Source organism: Pseudoliparis swirei, chromosome 19 (assembly GCF_029220125.1).
Source record: "Pseudoliparis swirei isolate HS2019 ecotype Mariana Trench chromosome 19, NWPU_hadal_v1, whole genome shotgun sequence".
NCBI classification, from domain to species: domain Eukaryota; kingdom Metazoa; phylum Chordata; class Actinopteri; order Perciformes; family Liparidae; genus Pseudoliparis; species Pseudoliparis swirei.
In genome coordinates this window covers 16,521,677-16,537,669 of record NC_079406.1, presented here as the reverse complement: position 1 = coordinate 16,537,669, position 15,993 = coordinate 16,521,677, and the positions used below count along the sequence as shown (strand labels likewise).

General features: G+C 40.4%; 1 protein-coding gene across 1 annotated transcript in view; it reads left to right on the top strand.

Moving 5' to 3' along the window:
- Positions 1 to 3,101: 3,101 nt before the first annotated feature.
- Positions 3,102 to 15,993, top strand: part of pcdh11 (protocadherin 11) — a 126,291-nt gene continuing 113,399 nt past the window's right edge. The window contains exons 1-2 of the mRNA XM_056439250.1: positions 3,102 to 3,154; positions 8,643 to 9,223. Coding sequence (XP_056295225.1) covers positions 8,684 to 9,223 — 540 coding nt within the window. The 5' untranslated portion in view covers positions 3,102 to 3,154; positions 8,643 to 8,683. The remainder of the gene's footprint in view (positions 3,155 to 8,642; positions 9,224 to 15,993) is intronic.

Here is a 15,993-nt window from a genome sequence, read left to right as displayed (position 1 = left end):
GTCATTTGTTTTTACTGCTGGGCAGACACTATTTACAATTCAGGCTCAAATACTTAAGTATAAAACAAAGAAAAAGACATGGCAACATTTAACGGATTGATGAACAACAAGGTTGACAGAGAAGTTATTTCATTATGGGTCTCTTTGGACAACTTATGCTATTCAAGCTGAAAGGATAATAACAAACCACAAAATGGCATTGAATCAACCAGCAAAGAATCTATCCTTTTTGAACAACGCTGTCTGTTAATACACGTCAACTTTAATTTAACAATTTAGCTATAATACCCCTTCCTTCAGCCATCCCCTTGCCCAGCTGTGCCACACTGATAAGATATATGAGTGTGCTGTTTCTTCCAATTATTTCTTTAACATGTGTGCGTGACAAGTCATGGATTCGGCAACAGCAAGCATGACAGAAGGTTAGGAAAAAGGTCTATTTGATCATATCTTAAAAAAACAAAAGCAAGCGTTACTTCTCTGCATTTCAACCACTGAGTCTCTAAGCAGGGAACCATTTGGATTTAACAGTGTACAGTTGTGATATTTGACTATTTGGACTTGTCACAAGTGATAATAAGTCTTATAATGTCTTAAGTTTGCATGTAACGCTCACGATTGCTATCCCTTTAAAAGAGAAAAGTATGTCCCCTGATTCTGCTGTAGCAGGAAATGTGTTATAGTCCTTTCATATTCCGTAAAATTACCCGCTAACTGATGTTTTCAAACTCAACCTTGAACTCTTCTATGTTTCAGAAACTAAGGAATTAGCCGGGGGGACATGTCTAGCTGGAACTATTGACTTGAACAAAAATCTGTAGTTAAAGTCAAACAGTGGACTTTTTAGTTCAACTTCTGCTTTGGTTAAGATGATACAACATCATAACCAAGGATTTCTTACCATGAATAATCTAACAATGGTAAAACCGTAATCTCCACCAGTGTTAGACAGGTTTTACACATAAGTAGCTATATTTCCATTTGGTGAATTATAACAGCCCACTGACGGGCGTATGGGATTTGACACAGTGCATGTAGATTTTCTTTCCAGTTTATTAGAAATGCCAAAAGTTTCTGCTGAAAGTAATTTCTTAAAATATCCAAATATCCATATGCATCATGCATTAGGAATTGTGAGCCATCTGACAGTTAATACTGCTTTTGAGCTGTTAAAAAGAGGTCTGTGAAACATATTTAGAAACTAAGAGTACAATTAAGTAAACCCATATTGTTTGTTGTGTGCTGTGTTTTCTTCGTGGATAAATAAAGATGGCTCTGCAATTTCCCAGCAGTCTTTTTTTGGATTAAAATATTATTTTGCCTTAACAAAACAACTGTCATCTGGCCCTACCCCAGTCCTCTTGTCAGGGATGAGTATTTTGGCATGACATTATGTAGGAAATGGTGAACAGGCGAGGAATGCTGCTAATGAAACCTTGCCGGGGGCGAAACTTGTTAAAATGCAAAGTTTCAGCCATTTCTTTGTATGAGATGATGTCAAAAGGAAATCGTCTGTAGCATGGTTGTGGTGACAATGTGACCTTTGTGTCACCGATGCCATTAATGACCCCCATCAAAGCGCCTGTTAAAATCGACTTCACGCCCATTTAATTAAAGAGAAAAGTGACAGCTTGATGGTTTGTGATCTGGGATTTTTTAGCCGATCAATATGTTTCATTGATGCCTGTATAACATTGTGCCCTTCAGCTGCAAGCAGACTTGTTGATGTTTCACCGCAATATGTTTTAGGGTCCGAATGACATGCTGTTACACAACGTTTACCGTTTGCTGACTATCTGCTTCATACATCAGTGTCATTTTAATGAGACTTTTGAGTTACATTGTCAATTTTTGAACAATGACATTTGCCTGAATTTTTCAGGGAATTTCTTGTTTCCATGTCATCATTCCGTGAATTTCAACTATTCACGGTTCATAAACTGAACTGAAATAGCCACATAGACCACAGGAATGAGGTTATTTGACACCATTTTATACATAGAAACTGTGGGCAAACCCATTATCAGGCTAATTTCTCTTCTGATCCACGATAAGAGCTCTGCCACAGCCTGTTGACACTCGGGGGATTGTCGGAAAAGAAATTGAACCTCATCATTATTCAGAGGTGGCGATGATACAGTAGAACTAATTGGAAATGAAAAGCAGAAAAAGAGCTCGGTATAAAAGTGAACAGTGCCCCCATCTTGCTTTCAGGCGGATTTCTGGAGCATTGTGGCGACAGCAAAGAGCAGAGGCAACTGTGGTCCTCACACACCCCACCATCCACCTACATCTCAATGCAAGCAGCTCTCCAACGCAGTGCGGCTTTAAGAGGACCAGGGCTCTTAAATCTGCAGTTGGCTCCTCCTTCCTCCGGGATGTCAGTCGGAGGGAGAGCGAGAGAGGGAGAGAGGTGGGCAGTATTGAGGAACTGAGTTCATACAATACTACTGAGACATCTACAGCTTAGCCGACAGATACGGCGAACCGCCTCTCCCGGCTCCTGTAAATGATGCTGCGCTGAAGCACACTTTGATCCAACTCCATTGGGGGCGATGCACTCTCTGCATCCCTCCTTCAAGATTATTTTGGAAAGGTGCACAACCTCGAATCATTCAAAAACAAGTGGTTATAAAATAAATTAGGGTTAAGCTTTCAGTTCTTCATCAGCAGTTATTTTTTTGCGCTCTTGGATTGAAGTTTTACGCGCGGGTCAAGAAGCATTTAACGCATACGTGCAAGTTTGCTGCCAGCATTTGTAAGCTGGTAAAAAAAAATTAGGAATTTTTAATGCAAACGTATGCTAGGGATACAAAGTTAATGTAAAACAAGCCGGGATCGGTGCGTATCGTCGGCCGTGGGATTGCGAGCCCAAGACACCAGAAGAGGAATTACAGCGTCCTTTTCAATCAAAATTGACCGCTGTGCATGATCTTTTTTTCTCCTGCACATGAGGACCACCGTTTTGTTTTAGCGCATGGATAAGTTTTTGTAGTGGATAACATTTTTTTTCGACTTGCATTGCGTTTTCCTGCAGCTTCCGATGAGGATCCTCTCCCACTTTAGTTCCAGGCATTTCTCTTTTTGTAAACCAGTGATGTCTCCACGCGACGGTACTCACGGTTGATTTCTCCATCATAACCGAGCGGAAAAGGTAAGATTTGCTCTGAATCACGACTTTACTGTTGAGGTCACAGTGTTGTTGTTGTTTTTCACTTTCGTGGTCTCGGAGCATATTAATGTATGCACATGGCGGGTCTGTATCCTGAGTGCATTCTGAGTAACGGGAGATCTGCGCCCAGCAGCCTCAGTTGTGTGGTCCATATATAATCTAATTGACGTCTTCTTACCGGCGCGGACCTCCTTTATATTTACAATCACTGAGAGCAGCATAAGCCGGGAGGGGGAATGTAGTGCTGGTCTACGGCACTTGGATACATCACTGTGGCGCGAGAGTGGGTCATGTCTGAGGTACCGTAGATTTTCCTAGAGCTGCTCCACAGGAATAGCAGGCGTCCCCGCGCACCTGGTGTAAATATAAACCATCCACGGGCACGCGGCTCAGGAGAATCTAAGGGCAGTTGTCACATGATGTGCCGCGCGGTTTGGTCACGGCTTCGTTATTTAGATGGGCTCAACACTGATCGCCGGATAGATGGGCCGACTTTCCAAGAGCATCCAACTGCGGGGACTTGTCAGTAGGTTTCTCAGCAGCTTGGCGGCTGCTCGGTGCGTGGGTGCGCGGTAACAGCGCGCTCCTGGTCCGGCGGTTCAGCTGTCACAGACCGTAAGCTCAGGGGCTCAGGCTGTTCACACTCTAGGAAAAAAAAATACATAAATGTATTATTGTTTTCTAGCGGAAATAGTCACGATATAAATCCCCGTTGGGTTTAAGATTAACCGCCACAGTTGGTTGTTTGAGTTCCTAATACGGTATACCTGCTCAGAATGCAATAGATTATTACTGGGCCTGCTTTTAAAGAGTCCCGCAAGGCCTACTGAGCTCTAGGTTTGCTGGAGAATTAAATTAAATGGTAATGTGAACCATCCCAAGGCGAGCACTATATTTGGGCTTTAGGCTGAGGCGTCTATATTAAAAGAAAAGTTAGTGGCTAAATGGATAAGTATTTGTTTGATTTGAAGTGTGCAATAAAGATGTGCACATCCACATTTCAAGTAGATACAAAACAATTGATTATAATCTGAAATATCCTGATACATATGTGTAACAACCAAATCACCAGTTCTTTATATGCCTCTGATAAATTCAGCAACAATATTTACTGCATAGTTATGCGGGTGTGGATCAATAACAAAAACTGTGTGTGATGTCAAGAGTTCATGGAGTAACTGACTTGTTGTTTCAGAGACGCTTCCCAGGTGTTGTCGATGTTGTTTTTGCTTTTAGTTTTCATCTTACAGTGAGTGTATGTTTGGTTGTTCACACTCAAGCTCCTTCAAAATTCTGCCTTCACAGTCAGATCTAGTTTCTATAAAAAACTTGATTTTGCCAATCATTTAAGCCCATCTTTAGTTTCAGAGCTTCTCCTCTGATATATATGTCCTTTTTACTTCCCATAGGGGATAATATATTGAATGTGACTTCACAAATTGAATTAAACCTATATTTCAGAACACATGATGGTGCCTTGGGCATACATTCACCTTAAATATGATCACATTGATATATGAAAACTATTTTCCAGTTTCATTCAAATTAAATGTATATTTGAGCAATTATTCATAACAGGTTAGTCATCGTAGTTTTTGTACTTTATTTTAATTAATTGCATGGTTTCTATGATCATTATATTGTCCATCATTTAGAAATGTGTCGCATTTTAATTAAAGAAAATTTATTTTAAAGCCAAGTAAACATTAAAGATAATGTACCACTACACCAAAATGACCGCAGTTATATTTAGCATTTGGATTACACTTGCATGTATGGACTGCCCTCTCGAGGTCCATGATTACAGCGTTGTAAATTAGTTTGTCATTTTGCTAATGCAGGATGGTCAAAATTATGACTTAGCGACCCTTTCATTACCCAAGTAGTACAACTCATTATAATCCAAGTCTATCCAAGAATGAAAAAAAACTGATTGAAATGTGAAAAGCCACTGCATTTAGCTATATCAGCTATATTGATATATCAACTATTTCCTGTTTAATTGATCCAAGATCAAATCCCAGTGATATTTGATGTGTATATATATATATATATATATATATATATATACACAGTATTACATCAGTTATCATTGTCAATGTGGTCGTTTAAGCTGAGCATCATTTTATTGCACTTTCTCAGGTTATATAGTAATTGCTGAAGTTTCCTATGGGAAAACTACTTGTCGTTCTCCACTGTGTTAAAATAATGTTCTGGCTGTGTGGACTGAAAAAGAACTGACTGATCTTAACAGAAACCTGGTCTGTCAGGCTGTCGGCGATCCTTAAAGCTGTTAAAAGAGAAAAAGACCTAGATAATCAAAAGTATTACTTCTACCAATGCCCTCTTTTGAACATTTCTTTGGATCCAAAAGGCAGTATTGATAGACACAACAGTGGTAAAATCTCCCTTTGACAGTTAAAGGACTCCAGATGTCTTGGTTCCCAGCTCAGACTAACTACACAGAAAGTTTCCAGTTGAGGGTATCTTTAGGGGTGAACGTAGGGGCTGACAGGAGCTGTGTGTCTCCCCTCTCACTGCTACCTTCAGCGGATGCCAACAGCAGGAAGGCCTGTCCATCACACTGTTGTGTAAAGTGATCCTTTGCTGGCCTGCTCCTCTTCACTGTGTCTCCCAAGGGGGAGACTAGGGTTTGCCTACTGGATTCAACCTGCTGTCTGGGGCTCAAAATAGCATTTCAGGAGACTCGTGAAATGTAAGCAAAGGAGACACTCTGACTGACACCTAGGATTTCTTTCTCCCTCCCTCGTACTCCCCTCCGCACCCCTCTTCCAGCACAATTCCTTCTCTCACCTTACCAATCCCTCATGGACGGACGTATAAAGAGTTGTGACAAGTGAAACGCCATGGTAAATGTAGGGCAACTCACGGTTACGAGAAAAGAACAGCATTAAGTTAATAGAATAAGAGGAGTGAACAAGTTTGGCCTTAATGTGTTTCAAGGCAACATGTGGCTCTTGCCTGTAAAATTTCTCAAAAAGATAAATAGATTTTTTTTATTAATCTCTTATATACACTCCACCACATGTAGGCTCTATATGTATAGCTCCCAAACCAGACATGATGTTTCTTAACATCCTATTCGCGTTGCCAGTGTGTCTTTTTTTTTTGTACATTTGTAATCCTGCGTGTAATCAAAAACATACTACATCCCTTCATCCTGCGGAATATTATTGTCAGTTATAAGGGAGAGGAAATCTAGATCATTCTTTCATCCTTTTCTTTTTTCACTTCGCTGAATCAGATCCCATTTAAGGATGTAATTTGAACTTCATTCTGCATTGTGGGAGCTCAGCCTCGGACTGCCCGATGATCATCACTCTGAAGCAATTGCTGCAAGATGCACACTTCAAAGTAAAGGGTGTCACAGTACTAATGGGATATATCGCATCAGTATTTTGACATGACATTACAACACTGCCTCTACTATATGTGTAGAATGAATAACCTCCCTGATAAAGGTCACTGCCATGTTTTTTTCATGTCCAACTGTTCTTTAATGAGCCTCATGTGACTGCTTTATGAAATATGTGAAAAACATATTTCTTTACTGGCTGCATGCATGCTTGCATTGTAATCAATTCCCCTTTGTCGGTAGGCCGAAAGCTACAATGGATAAGAACGCTGTTGCCGTGGCAATTTAGAAGAACCCTGTTGTGCAGTTTAGGTCGTCATACCTTTTTCACAGGATATTGTTTGACTCATGTAAATGGTTCGGAATTTCATAGACTATGAACTATTATGATTCCCAAAGAGCTAATTGTGGTCTTTTGTTAGTATGGGTCTATATGCATTTTCAGCACCAGCTGTACATCGTTTCTGTGATGGCTGTCATACATTTTTGCCAGACTTTGAAGAAAATGGACGTCTGATTTCAAGGCAGCTGCCTTATGAATAGAAACCAATATGATAAGGAAAATCAAGCAGTTCATAAAAACTCAGGGGGGTTGGTGGACCTAAATACACAGTGGGATATGCGCAATGAAATTATATTAGTCGTTAAATATATTATGCTGGAATACACATGGGGAGGCAGGATTATTATGAGAAGTAAACATAGCTGTGGCTTGCCGGCTTTACCCTAATTCGCCATTGCACACTTAAACAATCTAAAGAATAGTTTTGTTATTCGACTGAAAAAAATGTATATAGTTCGATAATTACACTACATTGCATCACTGTAATGCCAAAAGCCAATTAAAGCATGTGTGGCCAAGCACTTATCGATTGCTGTGTGATTGTGTTGAAAATTATGGAATTTCATTGAAGATATCAAAGAATTGATTAAATGAATGAACAAATACAAATATGAGCTAGAAAACTAGACAAAGGGAGTCCCTAATAACTTACTAAATATGGCACTAACTGGTGAAAAGTAGTCAATATTTAATGCTAGCATATCCTGGCAAGAAGGCATTGCAGAGTATGACTCCTTCATCGTCTTCCAATGTCCTACTTGGGTTTTGGCAATTGGGTTCTTGCCCTTTGGCAAGCATTTGCTCAAATAAAACAGTTAAATATATTGTCGCACAACCACATAAAATAAAGTGGCAACCAAAGACAAGTGAACCCATCTACACTGAATGTTCTGTTAAGGATTTCTTCTTAGCATGGATCGTCACACATTCAGCTCAGTAAACGGAAAGCTGTTCACAGTTAATGTTGGAAAAACCCATTCGTCAGGATGTAATGAAATTATGATTCCGTTTCACTAATTTGACTGATGTCGGCGCCCGCAGTAAATAAGACATTGTTGTCTCTTTCCACGTTAGATACTCTAAACAGCGCTCTTATCATTATGTGTATGTTTACACACATGGGCGTTCATGGAATATTTGAGAGCTCAATTGTTTGCATTTGCGGTTTTCCATTAATATCCGCTGTCAAGCGGTACTATTGTGTGTATAGAAGAACTGACGCTGAAGGCTCAGTTTGGCTACCTCTAAATAAGCTGAAGTCTGGATACGGGGTGCAGTTTATGAACACGCCGCTGCACCATATTGACTTGACATTGACTCAGATACAGTATATGAGTTCAGTTTTTCTCTGAATCACATTTTTTCATGCAGAATAGTTTGCGAGCAAGCTTTCAAAGCAAATCATTTCATCACAACACTGGACTCCACGTCTTTCATACTTCTGCATACAAATATATGAAATGGAATTGATTGATGGAATATGTGAACTACTAACCTTTATGTGTCCGCTTGCTCAATGGATGTCATCAAAGGTTAATTGTGTAAAACCGTCGTTAATTTGCTCTGAAAGACATGAGCGCACATCCGTTGTATAACTAGTTAGGATGTACAGGTCATGTTGAAAGCTCTGTGAGGGGAAATAGTACTAATTACAGCAGAACTTGAATGCCACATCATTTTGTGCACTGACATTGTATGTTCTGTCTTCCTCCCTTCTTTTCTTTCTCTCCAACTCATCTCTCTTGTGGCAGAATTGCTGCCGTGGAAGTGAAGCTCCCATCCACTCTTGAGTATGGACTTATTAAGTCAGGCTCCTGTGCTGGTGGTCTTGCTCGCCTGTGGGGCATTGTTATGTCTGGCCCAGGAGAGGGACTACACGGTGAAGGAGGAGCAGCCGGAGAACGTCCGCATCGGGAACCTGCACAAGGACCTGGACCTCAACCTGGACCCCAACATCAGGTTGTCCTCGCCGCTGCAGTTCAAGCCTGTGTACAAGACGGGTGACGTGCCTTTGGTGAGGGTGGAGGCCAACACAGGAGAGATCTTCACCACCAATCACAGAATTGACCGGGAGAAGCTGTGCGCAGGGGTCTTCGCTGAGAAACGCTGCTATTATGAGATCGAGGTGGCCGTGCTGCCGGATGAGATCTTCCGCTTGGTAAAGATCCGCTTCCTGATTGAGGATGTAAACGACAACGCGCCCCTTTTCCAGTCCACTGTAATAAACATCTCCATCCCGGAGAACACAGCCATCAACACTCGATACCCGGTGCCCTCAGCATTTGACCCTGATGTCGGAATCAATGGGATCCAACATTATGAACTGGTCAAGGTGAGGCTCACCCCTGTTTTATCTCTCATATATACAACATGAAAATGAATCGATATTTATTATGTTTCAGGTTGGCCTTAGCTATATTAATTTGGACAAAAAAGGTATGAATCAGGGAGGGGTTTAGATATTAAAACATTTAAAACACCCTAGTACCTGAAGCTTAATTTAATTCGATAGTGAATGAGTGAACAATATTGACAATGGAGGATACAGGCCTGAAGCAGTATGCTACTGGTACAGTACAACATTACTGGTTTGCTTCATGGACCTAATAGAATGAAAAGTGTTTTGTGTCATAAATAGTCATTTGAGAAATCCAACAACAGAACAATTACATTTGATAAACCAAGTACCATTGTAGCAATATGTCTTCAAGAAAAACGGGCGAGAAAGTATGACATTAATTGTCTTTTTAAATAACTCGATAGAAGGCAAGCAGAATAGCAGTCTGCACATATTATGGATGATTCTGACACACTGCAATGCCTGCAGCATGTCTAATTAGTTGACTGTTTTTAATCATTAAGTCCATACGATATTTACCCTCTACAGAATTTTCTTATGTTTTGTATGTAATATGATTCTGATTCTGCAGAACAGCTTCTCCTGTAAACCTGCTGTATTGCCAGTGTAGTGTTGTAGTGTATTTACAACAAATAATTACATTTTGACGCGGTGAATATATAACCTACTTTTTCACAAGGTAAAATATGTCATAATGCCTACAATGCCATTAATATGTCCATATGCTTTATTTCCTAATGAGACAAGACTATAAAGAAGGGAACATTTCGCCATGTACAGTAATATCTGAGAACACACATTTAAAAGTGCACACACAGCATATATTGCATGTCCAATTTCCAACAACAGGTTACATGTGCTAAACAAAGTAGATTTAAGCATGCGAGAAGGAGAATACTTTATTTTTCTGATCGGTGCAGAACTAGGAAAAGCCTTTCTTCATCATCTAATTGACGAGTTATTAAACTGTAGTGCAATGTTCCATGTTGCCTCATGGAGTCAGCCTAAAATCCAGAAATGTAGGATGATATCGTGCACTTTTCATTTGTAGTCTAGACAACCCTCGATTATTTGTAGATAGATGGATATCGGAGCTGACATGAGCTCTTACAAATGAAGTGTAATTAAAGAGGGAGATGCAAGCACTCTGGAGGAAATCCTAAACATAATAAATAAAGAAAGGTTGGTAGATTTTGAGTGCACGGTGCAAAACAGAAATGACATGTCCATCTTGGAGTCTCAGCTGAAGTTAACACCGGGTTTTGGCATGAACAGAACCGTTTCCCTCCGTGTCTGCCTCGAATACCAATTTACATTTTTACTCCCACTGCCAAGGCCTCTCCAGTGCAATGTCGTGAATTGTTCATGCCTGGAAAATCACCAACCAAATGTTCTGCTCATTATGATGATCATCTGCAATCATTTTCTCTTCCCTTTTCACAATGTAAAGCTTTCTAAACCCGTACCTAGACTGTGGTTGTATTATCTTATGCAGGGAATTTTTCTTAGAGCATCCTCGGCACTGTGTCCCTGATTCAGTTATTCTCATTATATTCCCATTGTACTCACGATTAATGTCCTCTTGTTGCTGGTTCCATATAAGTAAAACACAGGGAGAAGCTTTAACCAGTGGTGTATAAAGTACCCAAAAGTCATACTTGAGTAAAAGTAAAGATACTTGACTGGAAAATTACTCAAGTAAAAGTCACCTTTGAGAATACTACTTGAGTAAAAGTATTAAAGTATCTGATTTTTTTTGTACTTAAGTATCAAAAGTAATTTTCTGATATTAAATGTACTTAAGTATTGAAAGTAAAAGTAAATGCTGGTAATAAAAAAAACAAAGGGTCAGAATTTTGAGAATTATGAAGTTTATTTGTTTGGGTCCTGTGGCCGCCATGAACAAGGAGTATGAGCTAGGATGAACTTAGCAATATATGAATACTATGAAATTACTAAAATATAAAAACACGATTAACACAGAAAAAAGCAGAACCAAAAGTAACAACCAGAATCATCACTTTAAACTGAACAAATTCTTGTTCATCTTCAAAAGAAGTTGATTTTCAAAATGGCCAGATGTCAGTGTCGCTCTTCTGGGGCTGAAGACGAGTCCTGCGATGCTGAAGAGCCGTTCACATGGTGCAGGTAGAGTGTGTCTAGCTTCACAGGCCCTGATGCAGGTAGAGTGTGTCTAGCTTCACAGGCCCTGGTGGTGCAGGTAGAGTGTGTCTAGCTTCACAGGCCCTGATGGTGCAGGTAGAGTGTGTCGAGCTTCACAGGCAGCCTGAACACAGTTGGGAAGCATTTCAGCAAGTCAATGATCTGCTGAACAGGTCACGTCTCCATCCAGCTGTTTGCTGCTGTCATGCGCTTGAGATGACGAAGAAGAAGTCCTCTTCATCAGATGAACTGGACCTGGTGGCATCACCTAGCTGCAGGGAGGGTTCTTCCATGTGCTGCTTGATGTAGTCCATTCCTGAAATAAAGTGAGGGTATTATATACATGATATAATTAATAACATGTCATGACCCCAACCTAAAGTTTAGTACAACATAGTTTGTTTTAATTTGAGGTTTATACATTTAGTTTCATGCACTGTCCGTGCATCCATAGTTGATTTGGGAATATGTACTTGTATCTCTGTAGTTAAACACAACAACAGTCCCAAATCAATATCGTCGCCATTACTGGACCGTCACTCTTATAATATTAATACAAATAATAATAACAATGCTGTAATGATTAGCATTATATTATAGCTAAGACGACTCAAATCAACAAATTCTCACAACTGTCAACACTTCTTCAGCTCATTAACTCGCTAGCGATCTGTCTGCTGCACTAACGCTAATTGTCTCATTTAATTGACGATAACTAGCGAACGTTAGCCTAACGTACAACATGCGTAGGACAATCAGACACCTGCCTCCCCTCTCCTGCAAAAGATATAACTTACTACAATCCTGTGGGCAACACTGCTCGATATCTTAACAGGTTTATGATGATTAGCAAAACTAAACATTAACGTTGCGGCTCATGGGATTAATCTTAATTTACCTCAATGTGTTTCCTGAGGTTGGATAGTGAGTTGTTGAAGGCAATATCTCCGTAGCTTTCGGTCGGCATAAGAGGCACTTCATCCGGTAGGAAGGAACTTTCACTCCGACAAAAGAAAAGAGTTCGCCCAAATATGGCCACGGACGTTGATCTTGGTCACTGTGGTTGTTCGAGTAGCTTCCATTGCTGCTTCCACATGAAATGAGTCGTATCTGTAGCCGCTCGCTCGCTCGCATCCTGGGCATCACTGGGAAGAGAAAGAACGCGGCAAGGACCACTGATCCCCAACCTGGTGTTCGTGCTGCGTTCAGGTGCGCTGCGGTGTGTTCCACAACAGTCTGATGTTTGTCTCATGATTATTATTTTTTCCGTAGTAACGAGTAACGATACTGTTTCAGGGGAAATGTATCGGAGTAAAAGTACAAGTTTTCATTGCAAAATGTTGTGAAGTAAAAGTAAAAGTAAACAGAAATATAAGTAGTAAAATAAAGTACAGATACCCAAAAAAACGACTTAAGTAAAGTAACACAGTATTTCTACTTCGTTACTATACACCACTGGCTTTAAAGGAACCAGAAACATGTCCAGCCTTTGGTATATTTTATTTCAGAAGTGCATTAGAAAGCCAAGGGTTTAGTGGGGAAGGAATGTGCAAGCATTAACTAAAATAGTTATTGGCCGCTAAGCCACCCTTGGACTATCTTTGTATGGTCCTGTGAGATTTGTCTCAGAACCTTCCTCAGAAGGATAATTTGCCCAGTTTCCTTGTGTTGAACAAGGCACGGTGATGAAATTGCTACCATTTTGTAGCACAGTCAGCCATTCTCAATGGTCCGGCCCTCCACACGTAGCATGCCTGAATTGTCAACATATAGAAAGATTGAAAGAAACATTGTAGCTTCTTTTTTTTCTCACACTTTTGTCCTTTGCCAAAGTTAAAAGGGACAGCGGGTAAACTCATCCAACACAGTGCTCTGACATTACACATAATGGTGTAATCACACTTAAAGTGAAACTCTGCCATCATTGTAGTGTGTCTAGTGGTGGGTTACGTCCTCAGAACTGCAGAGGAGACTTCCCAAGAAATGTTCAAGGTCAGAGTAAACAATAACATGCATGGAAGGAAGAGGATCTCAGATGGAAGCAGATTAGATGACGTTATTTATTCACAGGATGACTCAGAGGCCAACACAGAAACATACTAAAGACTAAAGGAGGTTCTGTTCTTTACTTTGCCTCTTTCTTTATTATAGTGGTTCTTGAGTTACCAGAATCACGCACTACATTAAACCAAGGTTCAGCTATGTCAGCATCTTGAGACACATTTAAGGCGGGTGTCATGTTAAAGTAATTATCATGTTTAGCCATGTTCTACTGATGAAGTGGGTGTCCAATTTTCGGTTGGGCAATCTGGAGAGATTTTAGCTTTAACCTTTTGTCACCTACCTAGCTTTTCCTTTGCATCATTTCATTCTGAAATATGCCTACGATGTTTGAGTGGACTCTTTGCTGCTACTCCAAGTCTGGGCTTGAATAATTTTATTCCTAAACTGATGCTAACTTTGCATTTGAAGATACTTAATTTGTTCAAGCTCCCTTCCCAAGGAGCACGACGATTTTGATTAATGCATTGCATGCTGCCTACAGGCAGTGACTTGGGTTTATGGGCAGACAGCTCACTGTCAGGCTTCTCCAGAGTTCATTAGCATTCCATTTTGACACATTATCCTCTTTCTAAGGGATGACAAAAAAAGACAAATAATTCCCAGCTTCTTTTGTCTTAATGATATGCATGAGATTATGGCTAGGGGCAAAAGTGGTTGAGAGATTGAGAGAAAGAATGAGGGAGGAAAGAGAGCGGGAGACAGAGAGAGGGTGAGTCTCTATCAGCATTATAAAGAGGTGCTATAGTTTGTGATGAATAGCCCTCCCCAGTTAGCCCTATCCATAGGCATCAGCGTGACTAGAGTCCTCCTGATATATTCACAGCCCAATTTCAGTCCCCTCTTAGTTTTAATAAGGTCATCAACTTGACTGAAAGATGCATCCACTGATCAGGCGCAGTCTGCAGAACCGGGTTTGGAGTCATCCTTCCCTCATCATCAGTCGCCACTGTTTCTGTCAGTTTCCCCTTTATTTAAATTAGCCATCTGTGAATAGATTAAACATGCCACACATACAATGCCCTGGTCCCTGTCGGATCGCTGCCAAAACCAGTGATGTGGAATGAATTGCAAGTCTTTAAAGTTCAAGAAGACATGTACCTGTAGAGTACATGTGTGGTGGAAGAGAAAGCAGAATAATGGGCATACTTAGCCGTTTAGAGAGCTGCGTCCTTCTCGCTCAGCCTTAGGGTTTCCAGAGTGATTCATGCTAGTATTTGGCCTTTTCTTAGCCTGCCCTAGATCTTATCACAATCCACTAGGCTAATTCTGCATTCAGGAGGATGCACTGCCTGAAAGATAGCTCCCTTCAACTTATTGAAATGCGCTGAGTGTCATTTTGTCAGTTGTAAAATTGTGTGAAACCAAGACAAAAGCATAGAGGAAATGCTGGCTCATAAATCATTGTGCAGCATTCCCTTTGACACATTCAAACTCAACATCCTACTATTAAATCAGGCTTTGCCAAATATCAGTGCAGCAGATACTCGGATACGGTGCCAAATCTGTGGACTATTCAAACAACTGGGGGATTGAGGAGCTCTGTGTGGATGAAGTAGTGCTTAGCAATAGAGCCCTCAGAATGTTACCTTGGACCTTTCAGTGATGGCAGAAATAGTTCTGCGAAGTGCATGAAAATTCTGCACAGTTAATGCATAAAACAGTCTCTACTTTTTCACACATATTGTGTACTGCATATCCCGAAATGACTCTAGCTCGCCAGAAGAATCATAAAATAAGGTCTGAAAGATCATTGCTGCAGTGTTGACTGGTTAAAGTAGTTCTGTCAATCACTGACATGTTGACAACATTCCCTTGGCAAGCAGTTTTTCAAAGTACATAATAATTTACATGCTGCAGCTGCACGTTTCCTCGTGTCGGCTACCACACTACGCCGGCACAAGGGCTGTTCTAGATTTTAAAACCTACTGAGGATTTACAATTTGGTTGAAATCTTACTTCCTAGAATGAGGAGAATGTATATATCTTAATCTCATTTGATGGCTGTGCCGAGATAGAGAAATCTCTTCCAACATTGCAGCATGAAGCTTATCTCTTTAAAGAGGATGCTTTTTCTTGTTTTACCATAAAACTACTTCTGACTGAAAGAGCTTCAAAGGGCTTCTTTGTTTCATTATGTGCATGCAGCTCATTCATGGGCTTGATCTTCTAATTTCCTCCCCCTGCTCTCTCTTTTTTCTCCTTTTCTTTCACTTTTCTCCCTATCCCCCCTTCGTCCCTCCTTTCCTTCCTCTCTTGTCTAATTTGAAAAACATTTATGGATCCATACCGTACCCCATCTGAAATTGTAAATATCAGTGCTAGTTTTTTGTGAGGAAGGCAATTACTCTTAACAGCCGGTGCCAGTTCCTCCGGTTTCTCATGGGGATTACTTCTGCATTTGTTTTCAATTTCCTCCGGCTTTACTTTTGCCTAGATTTAGCCATTCTTGAGCAAAAAGTATTTCTAATATGTAGGGTTTTCACTCCCTTCTCTTAATCTGTGGTGATCTGGTCTTG